The 15276-nt window shown below is 36.0% G+C and overlaps 1 protein-coding gene across 1 annotated transcript in view; it reads left to right on the top strand.

Moving 5' to 3' along the window:
- Positions 1–15276, top strand: part of LOC144433559 (tyrosine-protein phosphatase non-receptor type 4-like) — a 60048-nt gene that overhangs the window by 13612 nt on the left and 31160 nt on the right. Inside the window, exons 3-5 of the mRNA XM_078121879.1 lie at positions 11682–11838; positions 12637–12757; positions 13770–13822. Of these exons, the coding sequence (XP_077978005.1) occupies positions 11682–11838; positions 12637–12757; positions 13770–13822 (331 nt within the window). The remainder of the gene's footprint in view (positions 1–11681; positions 11839–12636; positions 12758–13769; positions 13823–15276) is intronic.

Here is a 15276-nt window from a genome sequence, read left to right as displayed (position 1 = left end):
AATGGCCCCGTATACCCTTCAACCAACGCCATACACGCAATCATTCTATCATACAAATCCGCTAGCTCACACAGTCGACGAATTTTCGCAAATTACTGGATCAGGTCAACCATTTTCTCAGTCTACACCACCACCACCACCACCACCACCACCACCACCACCACCACCACCACCACCACCACAACAACAACAACAACAACAACAACAACAACCAGCAACAGCTCCACCACCACTTCCACCACTCCCTTCCCCACCACAGCCATAAAATGAGAACTAAAATGGTCTGACTGAAAGTAAGTCACGAGTATGTTTTACTTTATACAAATCATGCAAATGTTGTCATGTGGTTGGACATTACGTGTACAGACAGGTGTCTTTAATTATGTTTATTTCGAAAATTTAAGTTGTTCTTTTCAGAGTTTTATATTCAGTGTAGTTTCGTGTTCAATGTGTAGTTTATATTCAGCATAACCGATAAGCTTTATACTGTAGTTACTAAAAATAGTGTGTTAGATTTGATAACTTGTTCTCCGACTTCTAGTATAAACAAGTCATAGACGTTGGAGAGCAATGCCTATAACATGTATGATAATGTAAAATATCACAAAACTCAAAATTTCATTTATTTTCCTTTATTGGTTCATTTGATGGATTACATGTAGAATTTATTATCATAGTTGAAGTTGTGTCACATGAATAAAGTTGTGTTACATCAATAAAACTTTCAATTTGCGTAATTTTTTCAACATAACAGGAATGTTGTTACGTTCATTACAAGAAATGATATGTGGATAAAAAATAACTGGCTAGGTTTACATAGACAGCCTTGATTCACTCTCTATATGGTTTACATAGCAATACATATAACATGTCAACATGTCAAGTTAAGCCCAAGCCATGGCATCCGAGAACCAAAACTGTTACTAAAATACATTTACAACGTGTATTTATACTGGTGGAATACACAATGTTCCCGCTAATGAATCACAATGTTTGACGATTAAAAATCATGTTAGCAATTTTGGAAACGATTTACACATGTAAAATCATCAAAACAAATTAAAGTTCTAAACAAACAGATAGCCTGTTGCTGAAAAGAATCCATGAACATCCGCAGGGGAAACTTCTTCAACAGCTGAGTAAATTGCTACACTCAAATTACGATAGGCAAGCTCTGATAGTGGAGGTCGTTCTAGAGTCCTTTTGATTTTATTGAAGCAGAACTCAACTGGATTGAACTCCGGCGAATATTTGGGAGTAAAAATAACCTCGATACCTTGTATGTTCAGCCACAAATTCAGTTCCCGCGCTATGTCACTATGATGTATAGGTGCGTTATCGACAACTAGAAAATCTCCAGGCTGCAGTGCTCTGACGCCGTACTCATCAACTGTCTCAACACACTGCCTAATAAAATCAGCGAAATGCATAGAGTTGGATGCACCATCAAGAGTTTGAACGTGTGCGACTCCTTGTAAACCAGCGAGTAAGTTCAAAGTCATATTTGGAGTAGGGTCGTATCGTCTTACTTGTACTGCACGTTGACCTAAAAAGGCATGACCGTAGTTCGGATTTGCTACAGTTGTCACTCTAAAACCACTTTCGTCCATGAACTTAAGTCTCCAAGGATCGATATCATGCAAACTGTCTAAATATGCCTGAGTATATTGTAGATTTTCTAAAGTAAATCTTTGTTCCGCGACTCTTGTTACTCGTTTGAATGTCCACGGCCCATGGCTGAACTTATGCTTCACGGCCCGACATATCGTCATTAAAGATACGTTCGTCGCTGAAAACTGTGTCAGTTGCTGTTTCATTTCCTTGTATGATATTGATGGTTCATCTGTCTTCAATGATTCGAGGTATGCAATGTCATTCTGGGACAGTTTACCCGTATATGTTGTTTCTTTAGCCACAACTGCGCAGGCATTATTCTTGACATATCGTTTCCATATATTGTGCACCCCATATCTCGAAAACTTGTACTTCTTCGCCACTAATGTAAGTACTCCACGAGGAATATCACCAGTGAGTTTGTTTCCGCCATTTCGTAAGATATCGCTTACGAGGAGCTGACCGAGTTCTTCTGAAACTGTTTTTCCTCGACGGTATTGCCTCCCGAGTGAAGTCACACTCGTTAGTTTATGTCCTTCCATCATGCTAAATGTATTACGATGGACGTAGAAGTGAGAGTGTGAATGAGAGCTCCTGTTTTTAGTCCACTTTATTTATGGTCATGGAAGTGGCACTTCATTGGTTTGGTTTAGTTTATGTTGATTTGATTTTTGACGGGTAAAAGAGCGGGAAGGGTAGACCTGGGCTGATCACTAACTGTCAATGAAGTATCAATAATATTTGACTCCAGTCTAATTGTGACACAGACGGGTTTCCGGTGCTGGCGACATTGTTTACAAATTGAGACTGCGTACTGGGTTGATAATCAAACACTGTTATTTTACACCTGATATGAACGTTTTAATTGAACGGGACAAGTAGCTGAAACGCTTTACTTCCCCGTTAACGGTTGTACATGTATGGTTAATAGCATTGATGTTGTCATCTGGAGAAAATCCTTTAATTTGTTGCCGCCCCCACTCCCCCACCCCATATTGGTTCTGTTGGGGTATTGTTGTGTTTTCATAGTCATATTTCAATGTGTAGTGCTAGCCCACAGACTTGTTACAATGGTTCCCAATCTCTATATTATCCATAGCTTGAATGAGATACATGTACTGTTGTATTAAGGACCACAGCAAGGTTGTGCATTTTTGTAAGTCTCTAGCCTGGGATTGTACATGTACATGTACAAATTACAATGCCACTATCAAACTTTACAATATCATGTGTATACCCTGGATGGAATGGTTTGATCACCTACTACAGTGTACTGACCTACAATGTACATGTAGTATCAAAAAAAAATTGTTTTGTCTAAAGACACAAATCTTTCAAAAAAAATTTTATTCGCAACAAACCTGTCACTCAAGCTACTACGTATGGCAGTTACTGTTCTTTTTATTTAGTACTTTAGAGAAAGTGTGTATGTGGGGCAGATGTCATTTGCTTGTTCATGATTGGCTCTGCAGGTGTCTTCACTGAAGTAGGGGTGGGTTATTTTTGTGCTTCCCACAGGATCTGCAGACTGCATGGGCTAGACAAACACACACACACACACACACACACACACACACACACACACACACACACACACACACACACAAAAGATAGACACAAGGGTATTTAAGTGATGTACGTGCTGACCAGAAACAATTTTTTTTTTTTTTGTGGGGCCTTAGGTGATGCTATGCACATATCCAAGTATTAAAGCACTGTTTGGTCAAAAAATGACTCCCAGGTGACACATTGTGCATCCTATTAGTTATTGCTTCTTTTGTATGTGTAAATATGACAGACACAGTTTTGATTACAGAAAGCCATTTCTTTGTAAATACACATGACATAAATGAAAGTAAAAGGGTGAAATTACTTGTAAGACTCACTGACTACAGAAAGGTCTTTATTTCCTATGCTGGTGTTCTCCCCGCTAACCCATTAAAGGTTAAGTAACAGCAGTCATGACCATAAAATCACAGTATATCCAACCCTATGTTGGTTTGCCACAGTTCATTTAGATTCTTGGCATGGCATTGGTAAGCAGACCTTAGACAAGTTAATAGATCATTACAATGTCAGTTTAGATACAGTTGTTTAGCAATTTTATAACAGAATTTGGTTTGATTTCCACATGTCCTGGTGCATTAAGGATTTAGTAATTGTGGGGAAACGACATACATGTATAGAAGTAATGATCTGGGGTTTCTCTTAACAGCCATCTGTTAAGATGTCGATGAACTCAAAACTCACCGGTTATTCTCAGAACTCAAGCAGTGTACTGTATAGAATTGTATTAATGTTGGTTTTATGAGCTGAATTTCAAAAAGATCTCCCACACAAAACAGTATTTAGAATATTATTGGTTAAACTGTGTTGCAATGGTATATTAAATCTCAATTTATGTGCTAGTTTCAGAAAGATCTCCTGCACAAAACAGTATTTAGAATATTTGTATTTATTGGACCAAATAAGAATAAGTGAATCTGTGTTGCAATGGTATTAAATCTCAATTCATGCGCTACTTTCAAAAGAAATAATGAATTCAAGTCATGAGGTAATAGTGAGTAAATTTAATTTGAGGACATTTAAGGGCACACACACAGAAGTCCCAGATTGCTTAGTATACTCCAAATGAGCTGACTGCAGTGCTCTCCATATTTACAATTCAGAACGTTATATATGGAAAAGAAATCTTATTTTTGTGCGAAAGTCTCCTTGCGGTGCAGGGTCACACGCAACTGTTAAGTGATATGGCATGTACAGTTACAATGTAGCCTACCTGTGGTCTTTACTACCTATTGATTGCCATTTTAAAAAAATTTGCTCATCCATCTAATGAGCCAAATTTAAAAAAATCAAACTGGCAGTTAAGATCGCTGTGTCTGCTGTCATTCAAGACTTCAGGTAGGCTTACAATTGTATGTATAATACATCTCTTTTGAGATACACCAGTACTACTACTACATATACTGGAATGGTTTGTCTTAGATTTGGTGCACCTACAAGAAGACATACAGTAATGGCAGTGTGTTTATTTTGACTGTTATCTGATAATGATAAATCAGTTTTTCGTAAAAAAAGTAAATTATACGAGCAATTTACAAATATTGTATATTTTCTATGTGTGCCAATTATCCCTATAGTAAAGTCCATCTGTGTGTACAAGTATCTCAGTGTGCAGTACTTGAGTTCTGGTACATTATGCCTGATTGCACACAGTTTGTTTGTTCATCTGGTGGTATAACTCAAAACACACTTTCCTTAGGTTAGGTTATGTTATGTTATGTAAGATATGCATTGGGACAGGGGAAGATATGTTACAGTGCTAACTTTGTATCTTTGAAATGTAGTTTATTTTGACAAGCATGGAAATAGAATTACAAATATGTTCCTCATACATAAGTAGCACAAGTGTGAAGAGACATGCATTCATATCCTAAACTGTTAATACCTAAATATATTCACATGAAAAGAGTCGGTCACTAATCATTCTTAATTAAAATGAAGGTGGCCCAAATACAACTGCTGACATCAGACCTTGTGGACACTGTAACCTATTATAAACAGGGAAAGTAAACAATTGAATTGGATTAATAACACTTGGCACAGCATGTTGGAACATCAGAGACTTGTATTACACACCATGGTTTGATAAGAAGAGTTTTATGGACTCTTTATATGTACATGAAATGCCAGAGGAACTGAAAATTTGTTTGTGAACATGAACTATTAATATAGTATTATGCAAAGTGGCCATACAACTGTTCTTATCAAATGATGGAATGTAATACAAGACTCTGTACTTCCAACATGCTGTGTCAAATGTCATTAATCCAATTCAGGCGTTTACTTTCTCTGTTTGTAACAGGTTCCATTCGTCCATGGTCTGGTGTCGACAGTTGTACAATGGGCTTATAATTATTGAAGGATAACAGCCTATATGAAACAAGCATGCGATGATCATAGTTTTTTGGGCATTTCTGTGTATATGCATATTATTTCATGTATTTCTTTAGATGATGAAGAGGGACTGTATGGACATAATTATTAGTTGCTAGGCTTGGGAGCTAGGTAGCCTAGAGATTCTTCATTGGTCTAATTACCTCTAGCTACATGTATCTAGACCATGTTATGCTAGACATTAAAGACCTTAAGTCTCTGAACTAAAAGCTAGGCAACAGTTACAACACTGTGAATTCTGTACTCCCCCAGATGTAAATCACAAGATTTAGTTGAAAACATGATTTTCCAAGTTGTGAATGTTCATAACTATTGTGTGTAATATGGATGATGTAACAGTATGAATTTGTTGGTGAATTTCCCTGGTGTGGATATCTCCACACACACACACAGGTACGCATCACCCTGTTTTGATGAGGTGGAACCTTTGGACACAGTGAGGCTAGACTGTGTGTGTGTTATACGTATAGATCATTATACATTTCAAAGTGGAAATTTACACAAGTGGCTGGCTATGTCTGTGGATAGATAAAAAGTCCATAAATCGTGATTAGGGGATTATTAGAAGTAGGTCGGTCAATGAAACCCAGTTGTAAACTGTCTTCAAATCTGTGTCGTTGTCCTGAGGAAGTGTATCATCATGGGTGTGGCTGCCTAGTTCATGTGTAACTTACTTTTCCTGTACATGTACAATTTAATGGTGGCTGTGAATCATCTTGTTAAATATCATGGGCTCTGAGTTCTTTGCTATGTTTAGAGCCCCCACCTGATGAATGAAAATTGCAATTGATACAGATTCAAGTACTTTGTTTGTAAATGATATATCTTAATGTCAGAAGGTACTATTTTCATAATCTTTAGTTCTTATAGAAGTTCTGCCTTCAAGAGGGGACACGCCCTTCCTAATGTTAGATCAACAGTTACTGAAGTGGTGACTGTGTCTTACAGCTTTCTTGTGGGTAGTCTGGATGCCAATGTTGTGGTCTCTATTAGATCTGAAAGATTTGATGAGGATAGTACTAGACTACATGTTGTGGACAAATAGTATGACAAACCCCCATGATGTGCGAGTACAACTGTGGAGTACTTGGGGTATTTGAACGAGTGCTTGCAGTGTTCTCTGCGGCAGTACTTTCATGAGTATAGTGAATGAAAGTGCAGCAGAAAACACTGCAAGCATGAGTGCAAATACCCCAGAGTACCCACACTGGCACTCATGTGGGTTCTGTTACTATTACATATGTTTATCTGCAACAACAAATTTCCGTAAAAATAACAGTATGCAATCATGCACTTGCATTTTCATAGTACTAGTAGAATGAACGATTGTGTCCTCATTTGCATATCATTTGCATGCAGGTATGCAATAATGTTTTTGATGTTGCACGGCAATGCAAATACCACTAGTATGTGCATGCACAGCACCAGTGCAAGTAATCTCTGGTACATATGTAATAATATGAAGAATACCACATGCTACATATGTACAAATGAAAATACCAAGGAAAGTAAGTCTTTACTGAAATTGACTTTACTACATGTTGAACTTATGTTTGTTTAGTTTTTGAAGTCATCACATCCCTAGATGGAGATACATGTACACGTGTAGATGAATTATTTAGAGAAGTTAGATGTACATGCGGGTGTTATCAGTTGATGTGGTTGAACTCATTAACGTTCAAGATATCAGGGTATGATAGTTTCTAGGTGTCTGGTTTGGATTATTCTTATCTTAGTTTTCAACAAGTCCTTAACAAATTGAAAATGAGATTGTGTGTAAATTTATGAATTCTTTGAATTTTTTGTAAACATGAGAAATTATATGATATTTTCAATAATGAACAAAACATTAGCAAAACTGAAGTTGATCCAGGTTGGGGTGACACTAGACTATTGTACTTTTGTAAGTTTACATTTGTATGTACACGTACACGTATACTGGTTTGCTGCACAGATTCAGGCAGTACTCAATCTTTGAACACTACTCCCTCCCTCCTCTCCACTACATCTGTATTAGTGGCTTTATGTTGGTAAACTCAGTGTACTTCTTTGCTGTACAGACATATGGTAATAGTAATCAACCTGTCCAGGTGTTAGTTGTTGGTTTTAGGTTAATATACACTATCCCACATATATAGATACATGTACTGTCTTCTTTACACAGATGATGCTTATTCCAATAAACCCCTCCAGAATTTTCTATGGTTTTAGGTTATAACAATTCCATTGGTATTCTGGTCAGTCCATGACTTACACTTAGTCTGGTCAGTCCATGACCTATACTTAGTCTGGCCAATATTTACACCAAATCAGCAGGACCTCTGGTTTCATTGACCCTGTCAAAGCAAACATTCTCATTTCAGTCTTCTTTTATCAGTATAGTTCTGACAGGAAATTTCAGTGCTGGATCAGGTGCTGTATAAAATTGAAGTAGCTATAGAAATGGTCAACCTAGTAATATTACATTATCACATAGATAGACTGCTATGACTCAACCTATGCCCCCTCCGATCTCCTTTCTGCCATCACTTGTGATAGCCCTTGGAGATTGGTTACAGCTACAATATGAAATTTATTCCAAGGTTGTGACACTTCAATTATTAAATCTGATGGATTCTGACTGTTTACTGTAGCAGAAACAAGTGAATGACATGCTTAGACTGTTCTTATACATGATTTACTGTGGGAGAGTGTATTTACTAAATGTAGGGTACAACATTTCAATTAAGCGTGAGAAAGTATGAAATAGTTTATGTTAGGATTATTATATTCACAGTGGTGTGTGGAAGGTTATTTGTAATTTACAGGATTTATTTTGAAGGTCACAGGAAATAGCCAAGAATGTGAGACTGTGGAAAAATTTATTGCATCCAAATATTATCCTTGCCAAGACATGTGAGGCTATGGTTATAAAAAATGATTTCATTTGAAACTATCCTTGCAGAGAATGTGGGGTTATGGTTTAAAATTGACATCTATCCTTGCAGAGAATGTGGGGCTATGGTGAAAAAATTGATTTTATTTAAAACTATCCTTGCAGAGAATGTGGGGTTATGGTAAAAAAATTGACAACTATCCTTGCAGAGAATGTGGGGTTATGGATTAAAATTGTTTTCATTTAAAATTATCCATGCAGAGAATGTGGGGCTATATGGTTTAATATTGACAACTGTCCTTGCAGACAATATTGGGCGATGGTTAAAATTGATTTCATCTAAATACTATCCTTGCAGAGAATGTTAGGAACATGGTCAGTGAAAGGTGACCTCTCAAAGTCACAAGTCATAACATGCTGTGTTTAGCTACAGGTGGAGTGCCCTTTGTTTTCTGTTTTATGTACACCACCAGCCGACCTTGTTTCACTTGGCATTTAAATGACATTCTGGTTTATGACAGTTTTAATCATAGTGGAAATCAAATGTGCATACATAAGATAAATTTATTGTTTTGTGAAATAGTTTCATCCATCATATATTGAGATGAAAGCTACATTTAGCTTAAATTTCAGACATAATGTAGTGGGTGACATAATTATTATGTAGTAGGTTAGTAAATGGATTTTGATAATATGGTTTATGAATTACCATTCCATATTTCATTTATGCAATCAATATGTATGAGTATTATTACAAATTGAATTTGAATAATTTGTTTGATACAAATAGTCAAATATTGGAACTCAGATTCAAAGTGCATTTAAAAAAAAAAATATTTGTATTGAAGTATAGATGGAACTCAGAATCAAAAGTGCATTTAAAAAAAAAGTGTTTTTATTGAAGTATAGACAACATTACTGTAGTGATATCCATCATTGGATCTCAAGATCTCGGGTTAGAGATGATTTGATATCACGTTGGCATCATTCTCACTAGCCAGAATATTATTTTTGTGCTGACGCAATGCCAGACTGAGACATCACCTAAAAGTATAGGAGTTAGAGATGACTTGAAACTACGTTGGCATCATTCTCACCAGCCAGAATACAATTTTTCCTGTGACCCAATGCCAGACTAAGACAACATTGTCTAAAAGCTATAGTAGAAGTTTTTACAACTTGATATCAAAATGTTGGCACTGTTTAATATACTTGTATCATGTTACAGTTTGTGCTTGTCATGTTTTCATATTGTTACTGCATACTGACAGTAAGTATCAAATTCAAGACTAATGACAACTCTAGAGGAAATTTGCTGTTTCGGATAAACATGTAATAATAACAGAACCCCCATTCCATGTGAGTTCCAGTGTGGCTACTCAGGGATATTTGCACTCATGCTTGCAGTGTTTTGTGCTGCACTTTTATGGACACACAGAACACTGCAAGCACTTGTGCAAATACCCCGAGTATGCCACACTTGCACTAGCGCATCATATTGGGGGAGGGGGGGGGGGGGGGCATCATGGGAGTCTGTCAGGTAATAAGTTTTGTATTCATATCACTATCACAATAATCAACTCTATATCAGTGTATTGTACATGTATATAACTGTTGACTCTCATATAAGAACAACAAATAGTTGTAAAATTTATGAGTTGGAAGATAAAATACAAACAATGTAGATTAAGTATGCAGTAACCTTCTTACAATCAATATAAAAATTAATGTGAAATGAAAAATATGTTATGTAATATTGCTTACTAGCTTAAATGTCATTGAAGAAAAACATTTTTGTTTGAATGCAAGTGACTTTCCCTTGAGTACATTAAATGGTAAAATGTACTGACATTAGAGTGCAGGTTTTGAACAGCTGTTAATAAATGTATCAGAAGAAAATTGTACATCATCGGGTTACATTGACCATGAGTTTAAATCTGTTGACAGGCACAGTACTCTCCCCTCTCACTAGTCAAGGTTTCATGTAATGATGTAGACTCTCTCACCAGTCAAGGTTTCATGTAGACTCTCTCACAGTCCTCGGGAACATCACTAAAAGGGCTGTTTTGTATGTACTGATAGCTACCACATAATTATTGTTCTTTACTATCCTTGTACTGTCGGCCCTCATCGACTACATAGGGCTAAATCATTTGTTGACATGTTACTGCATCACAATAACGCAGAGCATCGCAGTAACACATCAGCAAATGATTAGCCCTATGTAGTCGGTTCAAAGACATTCAAGATACAATAATATTCGGTAGATATCGATACATACAAAACAGCCCGTTAAGCTATGCTCCCGAGGACTGGTGAGAGAGTCTAAGTTTTATGGTATTCAAAATGGCCAGTGATTCTGTAATCTGTTCTTGCCATAGCCAGAGCCCTTTCATTTATGCAGTGGTGATATAAACCTACATTGTAAACGTATCTTCTGACCACATTTGTGATTTTGCTATCATGTTGAACAAGACAACTAGACTATTGGACAGGTGGAGTCATGAATCAAGCTAGTAGACAGGTGGATACTTAGTTTTACTAAAAGCCTTATAATATTTGCACTATTTGTAATTATGATTGAAATATAAAATTGCAAGCCATAATGATAATGGTGATACAAAGAACATGTACATTGTATTACATGCATGTGGAATTAAAATGGTTTGTCTACCTTACTGATAATAGGATTAAAGAAAATATGGTAAATTACATTGATAATATCTTAGCAAGTAAGAGTAACTTTTGATGAGGACCACTGGGGGAAAACACAGAGATGGAAATTGAGGTAGATTTTATCTACAAATGTGCATTTGAGACTGAAGTGAATGAAATCATCTACTCGTCGTTGAATAGAGCATGTCCATGTATTTGTACATGTGCATATGTATGACTTGGGTTGCAACTGGACTATTCCCATAGTATCGATGATGCCATGGGAATAGCTCTATTGAGACCCATGTCTACGAAATACAGTATAAATTTTGATCAACTTGACCTGTATAGTTGGACATTCATGAAACTTGATTGAAATTATAGGCAAAATAATGAAAGTAATTCGTATATGTGTATACTTGAATTTACTGACAATTTATTGTGGTATACATGCATGGCAGGAGTTTTTCACATTTTCCATCATTATGTCTTCCTAACCTATGATTTAATCATCTCTGTTCATAAATGAAAATATTAAAGTGTTCTTTTTTTCATTTTTTTCTTTTCTTTTATACAGAGACGAGCCAAAGGAGATGCACTGCTAGAGTCTTCATTCAAGTTCCTTGATTTATTAGAAAGGGATTATTTTGGTTTGAAATTTGCTGACACTGACACAGACCCAGATAATATGAGGTGGCTAGATCCACTCAAATCACTACGGAAGCAAGTTAAAAGTAAGTGTGTGTGTGTGAGAGAGAGATTTAACCAGTGTATGGTATTTGATGCAGGACAGTGTCCCTCGTAGTCTGTCAGATATGACATTTATGCAACACTATCAACTGCATCGTTGAGAAGCCTGATAGGGCTGAACAACACACGGTGTATCTGACAGTCTATATGCCACTCAGACAACTAAAGAAGCAAGTCAAAACTTCGTTTCCTAGAGATGGCATTGCCACTCAGACAACTAAAGAAGTAAATCAAATCTCAGTTTCCTAGAGATGTATGGCATTGCCATTCAGAGCACTAAAGAAGGAAATCAAAACTTAGTTTCCCAGAGATGTAATCATTGATATGGTATTCAGTGTAAAGAAATATCTTGCACAGGATTACATACATACATGTATGAGTTTGTTTGTTTTGTGCACAAAGGGATTGATCAATGCTTCCAGACGTTAGAACAGTTGTACCCACAGGCAACCAAATTGTGCATGACAACACGTACCACTAAAGTGTAACCACATGAATCAGCTGTGAAGATCTAATTTAAACCTACATATTTCAAGGACTATAGTTTATTTTACTCTGCATGCACAGAAGACTATCCGGCTAGTTACCAAATCATAGAGGAAGTCTTCCACAGTTTAGCTAGTGTATATCAAATGAATGAATTCCTTCTCAACATCTGAATTAGTCTGGATGCTAACATGGTCGTGAGTGGAGGTATAAATCGTAACAATACCGTATAGGGACTAGACTACATCTGAATTGAGTTAAAATGTAATTATTTTTGCGTTCTTTTTTTTTTGTAGATGCTCCCTATTACTTTTATTTTCGTGTAAAGTTCTTTGTATCTGATCCCAGTAAACTTCAAGAGGAGTATACACGGTATCAGTATGTGTTACAACTCAAAAAAGACATAGTTGAAGGAAGGTGAGTTGAGAAGCCGCAAACATACAAATGCCGCCATAATCGAAGCATTGATGAACGAAACCTGTTACAAACAGGATTAATAATACTTGGCACAGCATGTTGGAAAAGCAGAGACTTTACATTTCATGGTTTGATAAGAACAGTTTTATGGCCTCTTTATGTGTGCAGGAAATGCCAAATTTGTTTGTGAATGTGAACTGTAATGTAAAGAGGTCATACAACTGTTCTTATCAAATGATGAAATGTAATACAAGTCTCTGTACTTCCAACATGCTCTGCCAAGTGTTATTAATCCAATTCAGTTGTTTACTTCCGCAGTTTGTAACAGGTTCTGTTCATCTATGCTTTGATGTCAGCAGTTGTAGCATGAATTATAGACAAGAGACTGAAAAGTGAAGGGTGTTTTCTTACAGGCAAAACAGACAGGTTAAATGTTGTGATAGCATCAAGTGCCTACAAGTAGACAAAATATGAATGTGGGATGAAATGGAGATACCTTTATGGCTTGTACTAGTATGAGACAACAGCTTTCATTGGATCAAATGAAAGTGTGATGTATTCTGCATTCCATATATAGTGTATTTTATTCGGAAGTTTGTCTTAATTTTTTATGCCAATCTTATAGAACATAAAAGTACCAGAGTACCACATGCATGTACAAACAGGTTTAAGTTTAGTTTGGTGCCAAGATCAATTCAACTTATTAATAACATGTAATCTCTGCTAAATGTATTTATTTGTACGTATTGTAATCTTTAATTTTCATGGATTCATTATTGGAGTAAATCTGTGTGTCTATGTAGTTCCTGTCAATGCAAAGGAAATTTCATATTTTACATGACGAATGAAATAATTATTTATTATTATATTATTATTATAACATTGAGAGAAGGATGAAAAATGGAAAGAAAGAATGATAAATATATTTCCAGTAGAGATTTGGAAATGTACTTTATATTAATAGGGTATCTTTATTGATGGCCCATGTTGTCTATTTCATTTGTATCACCAGGTTACTTTGTTCATTTCACACTGGTGCATTGTTGGCATCCTACGCTGTCCAAGGTAAGTATACAAGAACAAACAATAAACAAAAATAAAACTTTCTGTTTACAATGCTTTGAGCAAAGAATGACCATATCAAACATCTATGGATGGAGCTTATCAAATAGATTTTGATTTTAAATAGTTTAAAAGAAAGTTACCTCTTATTGTCAATGTAATTTGCATAAACGACACCGCCGGTCTGTAAAAGTGAAATGTTGTAGACTCTGATGTTATCCATTGAAATCCATCAAGTTCTCCATGGAACCATAGTTTATCCAAATATTAAAGAACAAGGTTTTATTTGCATGCTATCTAGTATTTAAACTCAGTCTTTCTACTTGCTGAAATTTTTACTTTGGCAAATTACTGGGAAATAATTCGTAATATGTTTGTTTTCATCTTGTCTAACTCCCCAAATTCATGAGCTGTTTACTTGAAAATTAGCCGAAGCCATTCCTTTTGTGTTATATATTATACAGTTGTAAATAATATATTATACAGTTGTCATCTTCAAGCAAACATTAAAAGAAAAAAATAAGTGCAGATATATAAGGACATTAATGTTGCCATGACTGTTGCCATGACTACAATCCAGACTCAGACTTAGCAATTAAATCAGGTTGAAACACCTCCAGGCAGGAGATGTCTTAATAATAGCCAATTTCCACAAAGGAATAAAATGAATTGCTGATGATGAAAAGGATATTTATGGCACATCAAAATTCATGTTTTCAAGGGAAACGGGTTAATTACTGCATTACAAAACTGATTTTCTTTTACGTCAATGATTCTTAGCAACTCCTAGTTAGTTAGTTACTGACTTTACAAGACATTGCCCGTTTCACTTTTTTTTGTGAGGAATGGGAATTCAATTTCCAATCTCAGGAGATTATGCAATGAAAGAATTGGGTGTGTGGATTATCTGTCGGACTCGACTCTCACTTTGATTTCGTTTTGCTTTAGTCTGAAATATTACTATTGTAAATTGATCAGTTAGTTGTGTAGATGAATATCTTGAGAACTTCTTTTTTTCATGTTGTCCATCATCAACCTGTCGCCCAGAGACTTGGTTATGCTGCTATAACAATGTCGTTTGTCAGAATTGACAAGCTATTATGTTAAGTTTTCAGATAGCAAAGTCTTTGGGCTAATCAACCTGTCAATAGAAGACAGTGATTTTACATGGTACTAACTTTTAATACTGTACACAATATCTCATTTTTTACTTGTCATGTTTCAATAAGCCATTTTTTGTTTCTTGGCAGATCTCACGAGATCCCGCGTTAGTTATTGCATCCATAGCAACCACTGGAGAGTGGTCATGCTGAAAGTGTCAAACGTTTAGCAAAACTATTGTTGTCAACGTCATCGCACATGGCTATGGCTTGTAAAGCTTGGCCACGTACACATTTGACAACCATTGTTGCTTGGCATACTTGCATATCTCGCGAGATCTGCTATTAGATGTAAAA

This window comes from Glandiceps talaboti, chromosome 4 (assembly GCF_964340395.1).
Source record: "Glandiceps talaboti chromosome 4, keGlaTala1.1, whole genome shotgun sequence".
NCBI lineage: Eukaryota > Metazoa > Hemichordata > Enteropneusta > Spengelidae > Glandiceps > Glandiceps talaboti.
Note: the sequence above shows the minus strand (reverse complement) of the source record. Positions and strands in the feature narration are given on the sequence as shown.